Source organism: Podarcis liolepis (assembly GCF_965112155.1).
Source record: "Podarcis liolepis genome assembly, chromosome: 1".
Classification (NCBI taxonomy): Eukaryota; Metazoa; Chordata; class Lepidosauria; order Squamata; family Lacertidae; genus Podarcis; species Podarcis liolepis.
The window spans coordinates 66,672,122-66,690,128 of record NC_139554.1 but is presented as its reverse complement, the minus strand read 5'-3'; the positions used below and the strand labels follow the sequence as shown (position 1 = coordinate 66,690,128).

Sequence of the window (18,007 nt, the reverse complement as noted above, 5' to 3'; positions counted from 1 at the left end):
AAAGGTTTATGTATAAATATTTAGAGTTTTAAAGATAGCGTTCTGCTGATTAATTTTCCATTTGGGGGCAAATTGTATCAAATAATGTTAACCCTGGTATTTGTCAACCAGAGCATGCTTCACAAGGAGTTAAGCAGAAGTTAGCATAGAATGAATATTAGCACAGAATGAAAAATAGTGAAGCCAATTGTGCATGAAGTCAATCATGCTTAACAACCAAGAGCCAAAACTAGCATGACTTGACATATATTAATTAAGTAGAGAGAGAAAAAGAAGTGTTGTGGTTTCTCAATATTGGGCAATTTCCTGTACAGGAAGCTCCTAGCAGCGTATGCATTCATTTACTTGTAAGATTATTACAAAACAAATCTGCTGTCAAATAAAATACCCGTTTCCTACCTTTATGTCTGTAATTAATAATAAGACTACTACAGAGGAAACATTGAAAAAAATTAAGATACTAAGACTCTTAAGATTTATGCTTCAAGGCTATCTAACATAAATAACTATTTTTAAAAACATAGTACATGCACTGCTAGACTTGCACCATATGGCAAATTTTCAGATCCCCACTATGGGGTGGACCTTCCATGTATAGCCATCTAGCTTCTTTAGACAAACTGTCCTATTTTAGACGGCAAAATCCTGAACGGTAAGAGCCAACTTGATGAGACAGACAGCCCATTCAAAGTGAAATGTTTAGAAATCTGCATCAGTCTCCAGTTTCCAGTGCTATGTTGCTAATTGTGATACAATACCTTGGAGGCATGCAATCTGAAGCCAGGTCACTTTGCTAACAAACAACCTGAAAGTGTTCCATAGTCCTAGTACACATTAACTTGTTCCAAAGCGACAGGACACATTAACCTGCAAGACAAAGTCTCCTTGGCATTCTAGGGACTCTTTCCCAAACTAGGTTGGGGGCCAAATTCACAAAACTGCTTTTGCACAGTTTGTTGTTGGTGCTATGTCACTATGAACCATCATGTTCAGAATTGGCTGACTCCATACACATATTTTGCAAACCTGCCATTGGTCAATGTCGCAGTGCTACCTTATGTTTTATCAGTCCATCCAATCCTATGTTGCCTACTCTGAGTGGCAACCATTTCTGAAAGTCTTTGAGCTACGCTATGCTCAAAGCAGATCTGTCTGTTAAAGCCAGTCCCACCTCTAGCACAATCACACAGAAAGTGGGGGGGGGGGGGCTGTCAGTAAAAGGGACAGGTGGCAAATGCAGAAATCTCACCATACCCATGACTCATTTCCCCTTAGCCTTCCTTTGAACACTCTTCTCCCTTCATCTGCCTTCGGATACAGGAAGGAAGCCTGGCTGGGAGGAAAAGGAGCTGTTGGGAAATAAGCGGTGGGCAAGTGGAAGTGTCACACTCCTTATATCATCCTGAAATCAGGTGCTTCTTCTACTTCAGAAGTCACAAAGTGGGTGAGCAGAGCGTTCTTTGAGACTGTGCATAACTCCCCATCTGCTGATACCATGTCTACTCCTGCCAGGAAGTTTTGACTTCCTCCTGGACTATCTCCATGGACCACTCCTACTGTTTCACTCCTACTTATGGGGCCTGATCCAGAGACTATTACAGTGGTACCTCGGGTTACAGACGTTTCAGGTTATAGATGCTTCAGGTTACAGACACTGCTAACCCAGAAATAGTACCTCGGGTTAAGAACTTTGCTTCAGGGTGAGAACAGAAATCGTTCTCCGGCGGTGGGGCAGCAGCGGGACGCCCCATTAGCTAAAGTGGTACCTCAGGTTAAGAACAGTTTCAGGTTAAGAATGGACTTCCAGAAAGAATTAAGTTCTTAACCTGAGGTACCACTGTATAGGTCAGGTCCATGGCAGTTTGTCCGCAGGAATGATTTTGTCCTCAAGGTTATGCAAAGCCCACTGGGGATGATGATGATAAGGAGGTTCAGAGCAAGGTGCCACCAGGATGCTGATGATCTCTCTGCAACATCTAAATAAGCAGAGGCCATCTATGCCCTAAACTGGTACCTGGTTGAAGTCATGGGCTGGATGGGGGCTAATAGCTGCAATGGAATTCTGACCTTACGGATGGTTGATCTAGGACTTCGGTTTATATACCAGCTCTGGACGGGGTTGCAATCTATCTGAAAGAGCACATGCATAGTTTTGGGGGTGCTCCTAGATTCATTGCTGACACTAAAGGCTCAGGTGATTTCAGTGGTTCACAGTGCCCATTGCCAATTTCAGCTGGTGCACACCTATGCCCACACCTTGACAGGGATAGTCTTGCCACAGTAACCTCACAATTTCATAGGTAACCTCACAATTAAGACTACTGTATGGATATAGGGACGCGGGTGGCGCTGTGGGTAAAAGCCTCAGCGCCTAGGACTTGCTGATCGAAAGGTCGGCGGTTCGAATCCCCGCGGCGGGGTGCGCTCCCGTCGCTCGGTCCCAGCGCCTGCCAACCTAGCAGTTTGAAAGCACCCCCGGGTGCAAGTAGATAAATAGGGACCACTTACTAGCGGGAAGGTAAACGGCGTTCCGTGTGCTGCGCTGGCTCGCCAGATGCAGCTTGTCACGCTGGCCACGTGACCCGGAAGTGTCTGCGGACAGCGCTGGCTCCCGGCCTCTAGAGTGAGATGAGCGCACAACCCTAGAGTATGGCAAGACTGGCCCGTACGGGCAGGGGTACCTTTACCTTTATGGGGATATAGGTGGGGTTACTCTTGCACCTGGTTTGGCAGCACAGCTGTTGTAAAATGTTGCTGCTAGGATTCTTAGCGCAACATTCAACTTTACATATGTGCACCAGGGGGAGAGGCCGTTGTTCTTTTTGGCAAGCAGAATTGTGCTGACAGAACATTTGCATTAGCTCACTGTTGAATTCCACCCATGGACTCTTAATGTTTTGTACACTAATCACTTTTACGTGCAATATAAAATTGTGTTTTACTTTTTGGGAAATCTTATTGACTGTTGTATTTTTAAGTAAACTCCTAAAAGTTCCTTATTATATTAAGTGGCATAATCTTTTTTTTTATAAATAAGCCCTGCAAACTGGAATTCTTCAACTAGAGCTATCATGGTTTGAACCTAGGAAAACCAATGCACTATGATCTCTCTTAAAGGCCAGTAGCACCTGTACAAAGGAACTCCTATCTGCTGGTTAGCTGGCTGCTTATTTCAATGCACGAGTCTTTAGTCTCTCAATATAATATGGAAACACATTGAGTTTCTCCTTACCAGATTTTCTTCCAGCCAGGCGTGTATGCATGCTGCTGTAGTCCCTGGGATCTGATTCCGCAAAGCTTCTCTCTCTTGTGGATCCTTGACCATTTCTAATGCCAGCTTCAAGTCTTCCAGAAGATGAAGGATCTGTAATGTGCCGAAATATACTGACTGAGCAGGTGACACCATGTCATAGATGCCATTTGTATATTCTGCAGCTGCTTTGGTACCTAAAAGAAAACAAGAAAAACCCGAAAAAGCAATTTAGGAGGAACCAGTTACTTATAAGTTATTTACATGCAAGATACAATAATGGTAACATTCACAGGGGATGGGAAGTAAGGCCAAAATTATCCTATCTGACCAATCCTTACAGCGTTATAATCCATTCCACTCACCAACAGACATAATTGAATGCTGCCCAGCGCAGTTATGACCTGTTAAAACAGCACACTGAAAACATACAAAACCAAACGATGACCTGAAAGTGGAAGAAAATTGGGCAAACTCCAAAACAAAGCTACTAAGTTTCAAAAAGTTTTCCAGAAATGTTATTCAAAACACGAGTAACTTGCTGAAGGAACTTTTTACTTAACTTCTGTAATTTTGCACCCCCATTTTTAGATCTGCCCCCCTGCCCCCCACCCCCGCTGCAACTCAACATTACTCTTTATTTTTGTTTACCTATCATAATCACTCAATAATTATAGTAATCTCAGGGTGGATATGCCAAAGATAATTTCAGTCTTATGGAAAAAATTGAAGATAGCAAATCCAAACCAGCTACCTGCAATTGCCCCTACAAACCATTAGGTGTCACCATCTTTTCAGGGACACACTACTAAAAACCACAAGTATTTATTTATTTATTTTACAATTTTGCAGGGAAATGCAAGGGTATTTTTACTGCCATCATAAATGTCAAACAAGTTTGCTTTAGCCCACTTTTAACAGTGCAATTCCTCCAGCACTTTCACACATGTAATCATTTGAATAATTACTTTGTCAGGTCCAACTGAGACCTTTTTGTGTTTGTATTCAGACAAGCAGTGCTTCTCTAAAGCTTCCGTTCAATTGGGTGGTGCTTGTGAGACACTCCACAAAAGCTCTTTGGAAATAAATAGAAGTGGTCAAAAGCTATGTTAAGGAACAAGGCATCACTGTTTAAGAACACAAGAGAGTTGATCAGGCAAAAGGCTTATCTAGTCCAGCAATGCTTTCCATGAAATGTGGGAAATCAGATGCCCCTTAGAAGCCCCAAAGCAGGGGCCATCTCCTGTTGTTGCTCCCAATTCAGAGGCATTGCAGCCTTAGATCCCAAAGGTGGCATATAGCCATCATGACTAGTAGCCACTGAAAGCCTTGGCCTCCAAGAATTTGACCAACTCCTTTTAAACCCAGAGATCCACACATACAGCTTTCCTAATCATCGTCTCCATTTGTACTCAAAAATCCTTAAACCTGTTTCTCACTTCCACTGTGTATTCATAAGGGATTTGATTTAGATTGTATCTTACTGGCCCAGTGGTTTTTCCTACTTTTTTCAGTTGAGGCTTGAATTTTGCTATAAGAAGCTGATGATCTGAGCCACAGTCAGCTCCAGGTCTTGTTTTTGCTGACTGTATAGAACTTCTCCATCTTTGGCTGAAGAATATAATCAATCTGATTTCGATGCTGCCCATCTGGTGATGTCCATGTGTAGTCGTCTCTTGTGTTGTTGGAAAAGTGTGTTTGTGATGGCCAGCTTGTTCTCTTGACAGAACTCTATTAGCCTTTGCCCTGCTTTGTTTTGAACTTGCCAGTTGTTCCTTTTATCTCTTGATTCCCTGCTTTAGCATTCCAATCCCCTATAATGAGAAGAACATCCTTCTTTGGTGTCACTTCTATAAGGTGTTGTAAGTCTTCATAGAATTGGTCAATTTCAGTTTCTTCAGCACCAGTAGTTGCTGCATAAACTTGGATTACTGTGATGTTAAGAGGTCTGCCTTGGATTCATATCATTGTATCATTTTTCGATTGCATCCCAGTACAGCTTTTGCCCCTCTTTTGTTGACTATGAGGGCCACTCCATTTCTTTTACGGAATTCTTGCCCATAGTAGTAGATATGATGGTCATCTGAACTGAATTTGCCCATTCCCATCCATTTTAGTTCACTGATGCCCAGGATGTCAATATTTATTCTTGCCATCTCATTTTTTACCACATCCAACTTACCAAGATTCATGATTCTTACATTCCAGGTTCTTATGCAATATTTTTCTTTACAGCATTGGACTTTCCTTTCGTTTCCAGGCATAGCCGCAACTGAGCGACCTTTCGGCTTTGGCCCAGCAGCTTCATCAGCTCTGAATCTACTTGTACTTGACCTCTACTCTTCCTCAGTAGCATGTTGGATGCCTTCCGACCTGAGGGGCTCATCTTCCAGCGTCATAACTTTTATATGCCTGTTGTTTTTGTCCATGGAGTTTTCTTGGCAGGGATACTGGAGTGGCTTGCCGGTTCCTGCTCCTATTTCTTCCTACATACATTAAAAATGTAATGCTGTCATCATGCTGCACTTCACATAGCCAGGTCAACTTCAGCATGCTGGCAGGCAGGAGAGCAGTGTGGGTGGTAGGCGGCCTAGGTGAACTGTTCAATGAGGGGAGAGGCACTTCATAGCATGGTCTGTGGCAAACCACTCTATGAAGTGCCAGGCCCTCCCTTAAAAGGTAGGGGTTTGGGGCAAGCTGCGAAAGGAAGGGGGTGGGGGGAAAGCTGTGGAGGCAGTGGAGCTCGGGGTGAGCTATGAGGGGAGAGGAGGTTTGGGCAAGCTGTGAGGGGATAGACAGAGGGGTGGATGAGATGAAAAAGGAGAGGAGGCCAGGGGAGTGAGCAGGGGTATCAGTATTTTATAATATTTATAGGCTACCTTTCAATGAATGCACTAAAATGTGGCTTATGATGTTAATATTTCCTTTTTTAAATCAAAACCAAAACTGAGTGCTTCTTTAATTTCAGGAAATCCATGTTGATTAGTTTACAACTTACAAATAAGTTGGTATGTATATGGAATGGACCCATTTTCAATGTGGAGTTCCAGGGGGTCCCCCCAACCATCCAAAATAGATTTTCAGAGGGTATAGGAAGTTGCAGGTGGGAGGGGGAAATAATGGAAATAATCTCCCCGCTTTCCCAGGGAAAGTTTCTAGTGAGCAGAGTTCCACTCATAGGTCGTCCCATGTCAAATACACATCAAAACATTCGAATAGGGCAGAGTTAAAACTATGACATCCCAACGTCAAGCACCAGTGAAGGTCTGGAAGAGCAAGTGCATTTCTAAAAGACACCTAAACACCATGATTGTGGTTGTTTGCCTAAGGGGCAGAAGGAAGGTGAATCTATAGTATGGGTGGCACCACAGAAAAGGCCCTTCCTCTGATGTCCACTAGGGTGTGGCACAACAAGGTTAGTTTTCAAAGCGGTTTGTCAATTCAGAATGGAGAGTTGCTACATAGGAATACCTCAAAGGAAGCCCAGGATCTGTTCACAACTGCTTGTAAATTAATATGCTACTTGTTCAGACTGTAGCTATGATTTAAGCAAAAGTTGGACAAAAAGCAAAAGAAGAATATTAGAGAATATCCAAGTATCACAGGGTAGAGATATTCCAGAGTTGCTTTTATTATGGGGTGTGGGCAGAATAGGCACCAGCATATGACGGCGGAAATACAATCTCCATGACACCCTCTCTTCCAGCCACATGCCATTCTTTTGTGCAGTGTTATTTTTAACCCAACTTTTTGCGGTTGCCATATTAGCCCTTTCACTTTCTGGCTGGAAGCGGGAGACGGGGAGAAATGACATTGCCTGCAGAGGAATTCACGATGAAGCACACAGAAAGCGAAGTGAAGTAGAAATGCAGGCAAGGACTTAAACCATACCATTTCCCATTTAGTCAACCGAGCATAAACATGGCAACATAGGTTACAGAGCTGCTGCCTCTGATTTGGCTCCTAACTCACCTTCACACTTGAATTTATTCACCCAGAAAGATATCGAAAGCAAGCAAGCAAGCAAGCTCTGCATGTTAGAAGGGTGAAATGTAACGGCTTAATGTAATGGTTTAACAAAGTGGTAACCATATAGTATTTTCTCAGTAATTTTCATTATTTGTTGAATATTTAATTAATTCTGTTTTCTCTCTCTGTCTCTTTTTTACCAATGCTTTATTGTTTGGGTTTATTACAACTGCATTGAGATTTCATTGCAACCAAGAAGTATATATGTTCTGAAATAAAAACCAAACAACTGTTGTGAAATAAAAAACAAATTGACTGCAGGAGGGGGGAAAGTTCAATGCTTTACGCCAACTGAAAAGGTTAATGAATGACAAAATACTTCCAAGTGTTATGGAAGTTGGTATTTATACAGGAAGATGCTTAATAATAATAATAATAATAATAATAATAATAATAATAATAATTTATTATTTGTATCCCGCCCATCTGGCTGGGTTTCCCCAGCCACTCTGGGCGGCTTCCACAGAGACCAAAAATACACTAAAATGTCACACATTAAAAGCTTCCATGAACAGGGCTGCCTTAAGATGTCTTCTGAATGTCAGGTAGTTGTTTATCGCTTTGACATCTGATGGGAGGGCGTTCCACAGGGCGGGCGCCACTACCGAAAAGGCCCTCTGCCTGGTTCCCTGTAGCTTTGCTTCTCGCAATGAGGGAACTGCCAGAAGGCCCTCGGCGCTGGACCTCAGCATCCAGGCAGAACGATGGGGGTAGAGACGCTCCTTCAGGTATACTGGGCCGAGGCCGTTTAAACTGATAAGCAAATATCTCACACTGTGGGTTAAACCACAGAGTCTAGGGCTTGCCGATCAGAAGGTCGGCGGTTCGAATCCCCGCGACAGGTGAGCTCCCGTTGCTTGGTCTCTGCTCCTGCCAACCTAGCAGTTCAAAAGCACGTCAAAGTGAAAGTAGATAAATAGGTACCGCTCCACCGGGAAGGTAAACGGCATTTCCGTGCGCTGCTCTGGTTCGCCAGAAGTGGCTTAGCCATGCTGGCCACATAACCCGGAAGCTGTACGCCGGCTCGCTCAGCCAATAAAGCGAGATGAGTGCTGCAACCCCAGAGTCGGTCATGACTGGACCTAATGGTCAGGGGTCCCTTTACCTTTAATGGTCATTCTACAGTTTTCGCTCACTGCATGCAACAAGCTTCAAATTGCATCCTCATGTTTTATCACATGGCTCTTCCTGACTATGTGAGTCCCAAGACCAGCATGGTCCCGACCTGTAAATGGCTTCCCTGGCATTGGAAGTCTCCACGCCAGGGAAACCATTTAAGGGAAGCCATTTCAAGGCCACCCCTAATGGCAAGCAGTACCAAGAGACCCTTAATCCAGAAAGTTTAGGTAGCATGTATAACTTTTCCTGCCCATCGATTCTCACAAAAACCCTGAGAAATAGGATTGGCTGAGAGGTAATGACCACCTCAAGATCACCTAATGAGCTTCATGGCGGAGTGGAGATGTGAACCTAAGTCTACCCAAACACAGCCCAGTCTCTAACCACTGTGGACAGTATACTCTGTAGACCAGCCTTGACTGAAGAACAGGTCAGAAGACTTAAGCAGAAGAGAGCCTTGTAAACACTGTTTTCAATGGTTCCCTTTGCCTATGTTACTGCTCGTTTTATAATTCCCTCCCCTCCAGCAAGTCTTGTTCTGTTTTAAAGGTTTTACTTCTCTTACAGTTATAATTCTAGGTAATATGCACTTGAGGGCCTCCTGTTTTGACTCATGCCACCTTGTAGAGATTCTGCTTTGCCTTTAACAAGCCACAAAATAGCCCCTGGAGAACTGAGCATAATCATTGGACTCCAGTAGTTATGAGATGCTCAGGGCAATTAAGAGTTTGAAGGATGGTTGAGGAAAATTGAAATTGGCTCTTTGAACTCCTAACAGCCTGTAGTATCTTAAAAGAGGAATTAGAGCTAGAGCATGTATATATTCAAACTTTTAAAGGCACTGATCCCCAAATGAGTCCTGTATAGATGTAGTAATCACCCTTTCATCTGTGAAGGGGGCAGAGCATAACTGTGAGGCAGATATCAGCCCCAATGCCAAATGGATTTAGGGCTAGGACACCAAATTCCTGCTCATCTCACCTTGGAACTCAGCAATCAATGCTATAAGGCAGCTTTGGAAGCCTGCTCCATGCAGGTATTGCTAGACTACAACTCCCATAAGCCTAAGCCAGAACTCAGTTCTCAATTATTTTTTTCCACCTTCCTTGCCTACATCCTACAGTTCTTCACAAGCACTGCTTGTGAGGTTGGGGTGGCGGCGTGCGGAATCACATACAGTGGTACCTCAGGTTACATACGCTTCAGGTTACACACTCCGCTAACCCAGAAATAGTGCTTCAGGTTAAGAACTTTGCTTCAGGATGAGAACAGAAATCGTGCTCCGGCGGCAGCAGGAGGCCCCATTAGCTAAAGTGGTGCTTCAGGTTAAGAATAGTTTCAGCTTAAGTACAGACCTCCGGAACAAATTAAGTACTTAACCCAAGGTACCACTCTATTCAAAGGCATAAGAAAAGATTGAAAAGTGAAGATCCTAGCAGTATCACAGCCATACAATTCAGAGATTCCATTATAATCAAAATAAGTTGGATAAACTTTGTCTTTGTACTGCTGGGAGCAAATTTATGGAGTTAACTTTTCCATTTCATTAACACTGATGGAACTACCAAGGCAAATCGGTTCTTTTTGTTACATTAAGCCACACTTGGAAGAAGCATCTGGGGAATGTGGTTTAAAGTTCTTAATGTGGGACTGGCAAACTTGTGGTCCCCCAGGATTTGTTGGCCCACAACTCTCATCAGTCCCAGCCACTGTGGCCAATGGCCAAGGATTATAGGAGCTGTGCTCCAACAATGTCTAGGGACCAGAGGTTCTCCGTCCCTGGTTTAACGGCTTTGTCCCTAGCTACCTTAGGGCTTATCTGCACCTATCTTTCCTCCACACTTCCCAGGCACTGCCCATGCTTTAAAGTTCCATGTCCAAGTGCTCTGGAGCTTTCCCCATAAAAAACCGCTCTTTAAAGCTGAAGTGCAACAAACAGCAATTTGGGTTTTCTGCAAATTGTCGTTTGCTCTGTTTCAGCTCTGGAGCGAAAGAAAGAGCTCTCGGGCATGGAGCTTTAAAGACCAGACCTGTGCCTGGAAAGGGCAAGGCAAAAGGTAACTGTGCCTAAGCCCTTACTGTTATAGCAGCCATCTATGTTGTGTATGTAGGGAGGGGGGGGATACAGATTATCCACATAGTTCTTTAAATATTTAAATTAGCTATAATTCTGTGGTGCTTCCCAATGTAAGGTGATCCATGTAAGCCAGACAAAAGACAGTCTCCGAGGTTTTCTGTTTGTTTTTATTTGCACAGAGAGATTTTACCACACTCAATTTGATGGGGTTGTTTCAAGCACAGGGTCTCACAGTGCTAATGCACTTGCATAACATGTTAGTTAAGGGATTGGACACACTCGTTATAATTTCTTCTGCATTTGCAAGGCAGAGACAGCTAGCTAAGGCTGACCATCCAGCATCCTTAATTCTCAGAGCAGTTATCATTATAGATGTACCAAAGCAGAAGAGCCTAGAGACACTCACTTATCTGTCAAATTGTATCACGTCAAATGCAATTCTACTTGGTGATCTGGTCTGACAGTCTTACCCTCATACGCTCCAGATGTAATATCATATTTCCACTGAGCACAATTGCAAGCAAGAAAGCTTTTATTTTGACTTGCTCTGGATTCATTCCAAGTCTTCTTCTTCTTCTTTTAAGTAGAAAAACAGTCTATAATATGCCCAATTTCAGTTACTTACATTGTGCCCTTGAACAAGTCCATCACATACAGAACTCAAATGCAATGTTATATATTATCAATTAAAATTACCAGGTCATCTTTTTTTCCCTTGAGGCATCCATATCTATGGATGGTGCGGTGATGTTCACCCCTATCACAGGGACATTTTGACGCTCTTTCAAGGCAAGTGGCTCTTTCCCTAGGCTTGGTTTGGCCTAATTAAAGAAGGGGAGGGAATGGACTATGTGCTATAATGCAAGCGTTTCAAATGTAATTAACACCTGACCTGCCCATGTGGGACCTGAAAGAATGTTCGGAATTTGATCCGAGTAGAAAAATAAACTGATCTCACATTTTTGAAAGGGAAAAGTTGCTAGAAGGGCAGCCATGTTGTTGTTTCAGGACTGGTCCTCCTGCATTCTCCTAAGACCTTCAGAAAGTCATCTGTACACAAGCAGAATTCTGCAAAACATTGTGATACAGGGACCTTCTCTCCATAGAAACGTGGAGCTATGCAAAGCTGCCTGGAAACTCCCACTGCCTGGTGGGCTGATCTTACACAGTTTGTGTTAGGGTCAACATTCCAAACATAAGTTATACTTGGGATTTGATGTCAAGTTCTGAGAAGTTGCAGCATTCCAAAGTAAGGGATCAATATCATGGAATGGTACCATAAGCCTCACCGTTACTTTTGCCAAAACTGTTAACCATAAGCCAACATTATTGAGGTGTGCTCATGAGATTTAGGCTACACCCTGTGCACACATTTACCTGGGTGTAAGTCCCATTGAACTTAATAGGACTTGTCTTAGAGCAGACTTGCACAAGATTGCCCTGTTAAATTTAAGGCTACTTTCATTTACATTCCTATTCAACTGGTTAGCATAGTAACACACTGCAGGGTTATGGATCATCAGGTGGTTCAGATGCTCTCTCAAAAAGGCAGGGTAAAACCTATTCAACATAACAGCCAGTTTCTTAATTTTCCAGACTAACGCCTGACACCTCTGATTTTCATTCATTCTATTTGCTATCTCCTGAACAGTTTTGCAAAAACTGGCAGGACAACTAACAGTGGAAAACTGAATTGGGGGAGGAACAAAAAAGTGCTTAAAACTTTTACATGGGAGAAAGATGCCAAATGATGGCCCCCTACTCTGCATCGCACATGGGAATACAATGTTTACCTTTGAGGCAATAAGTCATGAGTGCCTCTGTAACTTCAGTCTACAATCTCATCCCTGTCTTGTTTGCATGCCTAGCAAACAGTGGCGTGCAGTGAATTTCTTCATAGGGGAACAGTTAGGGCCAGAGGTGCCAGCTTGCAAGGACGATTGGGACATTTGAGGCTATAGGGAGAGGTGAGGAAGAGGATATCCTGTCAAGCAAGCAGAAATCTGCACTCGCAAGCTTGGGTATTGCCCATTGCAAACTTCCAAAAGATGACTTAGAAAGACTCGCACAAACAGAAACACAGACTTTCTCCTGAACAGTGAACTCTTCATCATTACCACACGTATTAAATTGATTTGTGGCCATTTCTGCTGTTGGGCAGACTAAAAATAATCAATTACAATACCTGCAATGATATCATCCATTTGCTCTAGAGCAGCTTCAAGCATATGGCTAGCATCAGAAGCCATGTTTTCTAGCTTCTTCAGGCCTTGTTTTCTTGGTCTAAAAAGGAGGGAGAGAAAGTTCACCTTATCAGATCACATCAACATCACTCTGCCATCAATTCTAACATATTAGCTTAACCAACTGCTGACAAAGAGCAGCACATTTTTAGGAGCAATTTTATTTGTGTCACTGACTGAGGTGAAATTAGTAGTTCTTACCCTTCCGTTTTTAAGTGGGAACAAAGATCCTGAGTAATCCACATCTCACCAAAATTATATAAGAATAGAAGCAGCGCCATATATCCCTTAGTAAAACTGACAACCAGTATCATCACCTGGAAGAGCTACAAAGCCAAATCTACATGGGCCAATCACAGAGCTGCAGATCCTCCTGCTCTCAGATTGTTATATTTCCCAGCAAATTTTCATCCTACAAATGCTGGGGAACTCCCATTTATGCAAATTTTAAAAGTTTTCTAAGGATACTGCTGTAGAAATCTGAAAGCACTGTGAACTTATCTAAAAGGCTGGGCAGTGCTTTTTGACTCTACACATGAACATCCTGACAAACAATTAAAAAATTAAGAAACTGCTAGGGCTAAAAGGTAAAGGTAAAGGGTCCCCTGACCATTAGGTCCAGTCGTGACCGACTCTGGGGTTGCGGTGTTCATCTCGCTTTATTGGCCGAGGGAGCTGGCGTTTGTCTGCAGACAGCTTCTGGGTTATGTGGCCAGCATGACTAAGCCGCTTCTGGCGAACCAGAGCAGCACACGGAAACGCCGTTTACCTTCCTGCTGGAGCGGTACCTATTTGTCTACTTGCACTTTGACGTGCTTTCGAACTGCTAGGTGGGCAGGAGCAGGGACTGACCAACGGGAGCTCACCCTGTCGCGGGGATTCGAACCGCCGACCTTTTGATCGGCAAGTCCTAGGCTCTGTGGTTTAACCCACAGCACCACCCGCATCCCTTCACATCCCCATTCCCAACTTATTTCTATAATTTCTGTAGAATGGGAGGCATTTATTGTATATGTACAAAAATATTGTAAACATGCAGATACCTTGGCAGGCTTTGACTAAACACTTGCAAGTACAGTGGTACCTCGGGTTACTAACTTAATGCGTTCCGGAGGTCCGTTCTTAACCTGAAACCGTTCTGAGGTACCACTTTAGCTAATGGGGCCTCCCGCTGCTGCCGCATGATTTCTGCTCTCATCCTGAGGTAAAGTTCTTAACCCGAGGTACTGCTTCTGGGTTAGCAGAGTCTGTAACCCGAAGTGTTTGTAACCTGAGGTACCACTGTACTTAAAATAAGATAAAGTTTATGGAAGGAAATTTGAACCGAAACAATAAAAACTGATTTTATGTAATTAGGATAAAATAATAAGGATAAGAAAAAAGAGGTTTAAGTATAATTATGCAGAAAATATATATATTCAATGAACCAGGAAAGGAAATGGAGGGAAGTCAGGAGGTTAAAGAGAACCTCCGAAATGATGTTTTGTTTTGTTTTTTTAGTTCTTATACTTCATGTCGGATATTTTTATTTCTCATTCTTTTTTATGGAAAATAATTGTTGAAGTTGAAATTGTAAAACCAATAAAAATGTATTTACAAAAAACAAAAAACAACAACAAAAAACAGAAGGAATGCTTTCCATTAAAGGTCCAACCTTGCCAGGTTTGTCTGTTTTTTAGGATAACGCAGAAGGGGGACAAGTGAAGGAAAGTGGCGTAAGTGAAACTGACACCATTTTCTCAACACACATCCACACGGGTGAGAGAGAGTAAATGGAGGCATGAGGGAAGCCTCAAAAGTAAGAAGCAAAGTTAAGTGGTGGGGCTGAAGAAGAGAAGGGGCAGAGTGGGTGAGAGAGACACCATAGAGCAGGTCAGGGAGTTTCACAAGCCTAACCCAGTCCTGCTGAAGCTAGTAGCTCGCCTTTGCAGTCTGAAAAACAGGAGTGCGATACAAAACAACTTAGGACACAACAAAATCACAGAATCCTAGAGTTGGAAGGGGGACTGGGGGGGGTCATCTAGTCCAATCCCCCCGCAATGAAGGCATCTCAACTATAGCATCCGTGACAGATGGGCACCCAACCTCTGCTTAAAAACCTCCCAGAAGGAGAGTTCACCACCTCTCATGAGAGTCTATTCCCCCCTCCCAAAAAATCAAGAGTTAAAAGATGTTAAGGAACTCTTGGTTGATTTCTGTTCCAACTGGCTACCCCTCTGGAATTATGTCTCTGAAGTTATCCTTTAACCTTCCATAGAACTCTGTGAATATTTTACACAGCATTAAACATAAAAGGCAAACTAACAGAGCTATATCATGTGACTTTCCCATATTTTTTTTAAATGGCATTTCTTTCTGGCTAGATGATTCTACTTCATGAAAAAGGTCTAGATGCCCAATCCAATCAAATTCTCTATTCCACAGTCCATTTTCCTTGACCAATCAAAAGTTATTTTTAATTGGAATTCTTCCTAGTGTAACAATATACAGTACTCCTGAAAGCTCGATACCTCTACAAATACTTGAAAAAACAAAATTACTACATATTTATGTCACTCTAGGAAACTATGGAACCAGCATGACAAAGGAAGAGCCCTATACAAAATATCTTCCCATGCACCCAGCTTTGTTCAGAGTGTAAATACAACTGTAGGTGGGGGGGGGGAGTAGACCGTACGCCTGAGTCCCTACTAATTCCTGGATCCAGCAAGGGTTAAAATCTAAGCAAGTATTCAAATTGTTGAAATAGCCAAATAAAGTTTCTTGGCAATGACCTTGTAAGTATGGGCCATTAAGGTAACAAAGGAAGTGGCTCTGTGCCAGACAGAAGATGCGTGGGGGGTAGTTAGAAGGATGTGCCTGATCTCTGCTTGACTATGGAGGCTGCAGCTATGGGAGAAGAAATACCCTCTTGGGCTGTTAATGCTGTGAGTCCCTCCACCATAGGCTCAGTTTGTATATATGGGAAAATAAATCATATATCATAAAGTCACCACCTTCTTCACTGTCCCTCATTCTGAGGAAACTGAACCCTGAGTAAGCACCTAGAACCCCTGGAATCTTGCACCTCTCAGAGATTGGGGTATTGTGCAATGATATGTTAGAGAGCAGGTACTTACTAGTGGCTACTGGGAGCAGCTGCGGGGAGCTTTCTGCCCTTGCATACACTTCTGCCAGTTGCACTAGAACGGGGTGCCCAAACCTTTTCCAAAGAGGGCCAGATTTGATGAAGTGAACATGCGTGATCAAAGTTGTTGAGCTTTTGTTAGGATTGAAGTTGAGCTTTTTTTACAATTTTACCCCAGGACATATACTGCAGCAGGAACCAACCAGATTAAATCGACCGGCAGGCTGGATTGGGCCCCCAAAACAGCCTTTGGACATGCCTGCACTAGAACTTCAGCATGTTAGCGCCTTCTTTTAGTTTCTCTTTTACTTTCCAGAAGGATGAAAAGTGACATTTAAAAAGAGAATGTGCTGAACTGAACAATCTGACCACTGATTTATTTTCTTAAAAAATATATATATCAGTGCAGATTTTGTTGTATAGTTACATGCATGCTCTCTAAAACCTTGTTTTAATAGCTTCACATATTTCAGTTCACAGCACCTGCCAATAGCTAACTGGAGTTCTTTGATGTTTTTCGGCTCTCCCAGACTTGTTCAACCCAGATTCTGAGAGCTCTTCAGGTGGTGGAGCCAGCAAAATGATTTTGGCTGGAAGACTGACATTCCTAAACAGAACCTCTTGTTTTAAGACTGCTGCCCACAAGCAGATTTGAAGTTCATTTTAGGAACCAAGACTGAAACTAAGTTTGTAGCTTTCTCTGAAAGAATTGGGGCTGAAATAGTATTTTTAAAGGGTCTTGCATCTCCTGTAGATGTGCATTCTAATAATGAATGTTACTTTGCCACACTTTCTTCCCTTCCTCTTCATCAAGAAGCAATCTATACTCATTTAAGAAATGATGCTTATGTAAGGCTTTTCCTAAATGCTCCTGAACACTTCATTATCAGTCAGAAAACTCCCATGTCTACTCTAACATGGGAACACAGGAAGCTATCCTATATTGATTCCGGTCACTGGTTTGTGGGTTTAGTTCTCCTCATCTAGAATCTACGCATTTATGTTGCATTCTCTCCAGGGATTTATCCAAAAAGGAGCTCCCCACATTTCTTGGCTGGATCTAGACACAAAGAAGCGCTTGAGTTTAAAGCATTGTAAATATAAACAGGGAAAACAACACATACAAATCGCTTTTTCTTTACCATTCTAGCTGACTCCCTTGCTAGGCATAGTAACCGATAGCCAGAAATACCAAAACAGTCTTAGAAAAAGTAGACCATCCCTCCCCGATTATCCATTATTTCATGAAACCAACCCCCCCCCCAGCACCCTATGCTGATTCAGATTGCTAAAATGCAGAACCATTTGGGTTTGAGGTTTGGGTTTGATGCAACAAGATTGCCCTTAATTGGGTGGCCTGACAGGAACAACTTTACCTAAACACTGAAGCCATGTTCAGAATCTCCAAAATTAGAGTTACCTAGATGCTAGCAGCATCACAGCCTATTTCCAGTGCCTATAAAATCGACTCTGCACCCCAAGCTCATTTGGGAATGGCAGAATCATAATCTTTTTAAAATAGTAACAGTTGACTAGTTCTCATTGAGGAAGGATCCGATTTGGGCTATACCACTTCATATGGGGAAGAGGCTCTTGTGATTAAGTAGGGAAGGAATCCTTTCATATAAAAATCTAGAAGCGCAGCTGAAGGGTTCTAGCCTAAGTTTGCTTCCACACAGGACCCAAATGAGAGACCTTCCAGAAGATCCTAACTGGTTGGCAGAGTCATGGGAGTTCAGGTATCCTAGATCCAAATCATATAGGGTTTAATTGGTAACAAGCAGTGCTTAGAGTTTGAACTGTGCTCAGAAACACACTTCAGAGACCAGAAATCATCACTTTTCAAGCTTGCTATGACAAAACATGTCTCAGTTTTACATTCCTCAAAGAATATTAATCTGAATGAAACCTGTTTATTTGGGCAGAACTGCATAGTGCCTGCAAGGATCCACCTTTCCAATTAATGCAGATAAGTTTCCCCTGTAGGAAAGTTAGTTATGCAAAGGGTGTTCCTGCTGCAGCTTGTTAACAATTACTTTCCATGGGATATGTAGCAACTTCATATTGCCTAGAGAAAGAACCCGAATGCTAGAAAACCCAGCGGTTAATGACTAGAAGGAGACAGTGTTTCAAAATCCCAACATGTGGGGCAGATGAATGGA

At 42.7% G+C, this 18,007-nt stretch overlaps 1 protein-coding gene across 9 annotated transcripts in view; it reads right to left on the bottom strand.

Annotated features, from left to right (window-relative positions):
• The window catches only part of PPFIBP2 (PPFIA binding protein 2), a 110,489-nt gene that overhangs the window by 74,537 nt on the left and 17,945 nt on the right, over positions 1-18,007 (bottom strand). For all 9 annotated transcript variants that reach the window (XM_083463281.1, XM_083463286.1, XM_083463288.1 and 6 more), the window contains exons 2-3: positions 12,661-12,758; positions 3,233-3,447 (exon numbers count right to left, since the gene is read on the bottom strand). In XM_083463281.1, coding sequence (XP_083319407.1) covers positions 3,233-3,447; positions 12,661-12,724 — 279 coding nt within the window. In that variant the 5' untranslated portion in view covers positions 12,725-12,758. The remainder of the gene's footprint in view (positions 1-3,232; positions 3,448-12,660; positions 12,759-18,007) is intronic.